Below are 3,012 nucleotides of genomic sequence, written 5' to 3'. Positions count from 1 at the left end.
GGGGGGAATTTTGAGCACGTTTTTTGCAAGGTTCCCCCCCCCCCCCCCCTATTATCATGCAATACTACTCTGAAATTATGTTTAGAAGAAACTAACTGGCGTGTTACCGTAAGCCGGTTAAAATACGTTTTAACCCTTTGGCGGGTGATATTAAAAAACTTTGTTTCGCTAAACTGTACTAAACAGCTCAAGCTCAAAATGCCCCCCCCCCTCTCTCTCTCTCTCTCTCTCTCTCTCTCCAAAACTGGTTGTTTGTGTCATTACCGACAAAAGAAGCAAGTCGATGACAAGAGAGAATAGTGGGGTTGAATCATAAAAAAGAAGAAAAAGAAAATGTTGCTTGGCAATTAGACCTTCCATTTATCCTCCACTCATTCCAGTGTATAATAACGTTAACCGATCCATTTTGATGCTACCCTGTGCTTATTGATTACTTATGTGCATCATGTGGGCATACAACGCTGAAACAGATAGAGACAACACATACACTCTTGTTTGCTGAAGAATAACATTTTAAAGCAGCCAATCGAAGGAATGTTGCGGTACAAACTAGGTTCCAGCCTAAATAGATAGTATCACCTACTGATTCGTTCGGTCTTGTGCCGTGACACCTCAAGCATCTCCTGCCCTGGTTCACAGCCGCAGTATCTGCCCGTGCTACAACGGATATGATTGACGGTACTATTGCTACAGCACGTGAGCTTCGCTGCCATAATACTCGTTTACTTCTTTTACCATCTGTGGAGGATACTTTGCTTATTTAGTTTCCGTTGCGACAAAAAATGCTGAATGTCGCTCGTATGAAGAGAAAATCCGAATGCTTGTGTGGATTAAATAAAATATTTGCTACAGATAACAACATGAAAATGAAAGAATATAAAACCTGCAAGGTATTTCGTCTGCGCTGTCACATCAGTTCCATAGAGGATATATGGTATAACGGAGAATAATATAATAAATCTTCCACGCTTCAACCGATTCTAGAAGGGTATACATTGTACCAGTATACATGTACGTATTCTGGCGTCGGATTAAAATCCAGAGAATTTAGGATTCTCCTTAAACTCTGATCGCAGAGCACATTCCTCCCACCCGGTAAAAATATCTCCCGGCACTTTCTCAAATTCATCTCGGTGGTGTGAGTACACCCACTCCGCAAATTCCCATCGACGTATCGGGCTCGAGCATTCGTGCAACTGTTGAATGACGTCGCACTAGGTCCATTGTCGGTGTTGATGAAGAAACCACGCAATCTCGTACCGACCGTTCAACACAGCATCCTTAATTGCCGTAGCATCATAATACGGTGGCCCGACATAACGGCACCAGTTCAATGTCGCCATGAGAAACATAGGCGGTCATGGTCGCGGCAGTACCACCTTCCTCCTATTCCAAGCAAGCCATTCTACCACATCCCAGAATTGATTCATAGCTGCTTCATCCATTGGTGGTGCAGCCTTCACTTCGATTGGCATGTAGCCACTGAGCACGTTCAAGTGGCCGTTCTTGGCGGCATTGTCCATTGCGGCTACTGTACACCCTTCGTCTCTGTTGACGTGAAGCCATTTCACGACGTCGAGATGTCCATATGCAGCAGCATCATCCATGGCAGCCACAGTGCAGCCTTCAAATCGATTGGCACTAAGCCATTTCACCACCTCCAGTTGTCCATTTTTTGCAGCAAAAGCTGCCGTACATCCTTCCTGTCTATTGTAGTGTAGCCACTTCACAACTCCGAGATGGCCTCCTGCAGCTGCAACACTCATCGCTCGCGTTGTGCACCCTCTCTTTCTGTTTCTGCTCCATCACTGCACAATGCCCAAATACCCTTTAGCAGCCGCATTCTCCATCGCATTCATGCTGCAACCGGACACTCGATTGTGGTGCAGCAGCCATTGCATAACGTCAAGATGATTATTCTCAGCAGCCCCATCCAGTGCCAAAGAGCTGCATCCTTCCGATGTGTTCTCGTGCAACCATTTAACGATATTCAAGAATCCGTTTCTGGCTGCCCCAGTAATCGCCTGAGTGTCCTCCGTTTCTGGCTGCCCCAGTAATCGCCTGAGTGTCCTCCGTTTCACTCCCCCACATAGTGTTTGCAATTACGCAACCATTTTACAATGTCAAAATGGCCCTGACTTGCTGCAAACGCCATCGCTCTCCTACTGCAACCGCCGATGTTGTTCTCATGCAGAAGACGCACGATATCCAAGCGGCCATCTGAAGCGGCTTGGATATCAGTCAGGCAATTTGTGGGGTAGTGTTGAACGACCCACTTAACTACCTCAACATGCCCTCCGACACACGCGCAGTCAAGAAAAATACGAAAATTGTATGGAACGACACCGGGCTGTTGTATGATCCACTTGACCAGCTCCAAACGACCTTCATCCACTGCAGCAGATAACGCCGCTCCAAGAGGCAACATTTCCGATAAAGTGCAAAAATCTTGACATGCTCAAATGGATTTGCACTGCAAATCCACTTGAGCATGTCAAGATTTTCCTTAGCAGCAGCAAATGAAGATCACTTTCTGAGCTTGTTGATGCTGATTCTTTTCACCCGTTGCCACAGCCACTTGGACAGCTCAAATGGTTTTCGGCGATTGCAACTCCAACGACGGCCCTATCCCACCACGTGTCACCATGGCTATTCATTAACCAGTGCGCGATCTCCACTCGATTCATTTGGGCAGCAACATTGAATGTTTCTCTGGGCACAGTTACAAAATGCAACCATTTTCAAATCGAATGCGTTCGCGTAACATTAGAAAATAATAAGTGCGTAGAATACCGAATACCGGTAGTATACCGTAAAGTATTTACGTTTTAGACTTCCTACGAATAGAATAACCCTATTTTAGGGCACTTTAAAAGTAGAGTGTCATAAAAAGAATACGATAAAATCGAGTATGCTGAAATAGAGTACGTACACCTCTGCCGCTCAGCAACTAAGGAAGAGCCAAAGTTGCCAGCTTGGTGAACAGCATCGGTAAGTGTGTATGTGTGTGTG

General features: G+C 45.7%; 2 protein-coding genes across 2 annotated transcripts in view; one reads left to right on the top strand and one right to left on the bottom strand.

Annotated features, from left to right (window-relative positions):
- Positions 1-95, top strand: part of PPTG_00482 (hypothetical protein) — a gene marked incomplete at both ends in the record, with an annotated part of 716 nt that extends 621 nt beyond the window's left edge. Inside the window, one exon of the mRNA XM_008891879.1 lies at positions 86-95. Within this exon, the coding sequence (XP_008890127.1) occupies positions 86-95 (10 nt within the window). The remainder of the gene's footprint in view (positions 1-85) is intronic.
- Positions 96-1,358: 1,263 nt separating this feature from the next.
- On the bottom strand, positions 1,359-1,766 carry PPTG_00481 (hypothetical protein; the record flags this gene model as incomplete). The annotated part of the gene is made up of 1 exon (XM_008891878.1): positions 1,359-1,766. One exon carries the CDS (start codon positions 1,764-1,766, stop codon positions 1,359-1,361), a length of 408 nt encoding a protein of 135 aa, XP_008890126.1.
- Between the last annotated feature and the right edge of the window lie 1,246 nt (positions 1,767-3,012).

Source organism: Phytophthora parasitica (assembly GCF_000247585.1).
Source record: "Phytophthora parasitica INRA-310 unplaced genomic scaffold supercont2.1, whole genome shotgun sequence".
Classification (NCBI taxonomy): domain Eukaryota; phylum Oomycota; class Peronosporomycetes; order Peronosporales; family Peronosporaceae; genus Phytophthora; species Phytophthora nicotianae.
The sequence above is the reverse complement of the archived record's forward strand: the minus strand, read 5'-3'. Positions and strand labels throughout refer to the sequence as shown.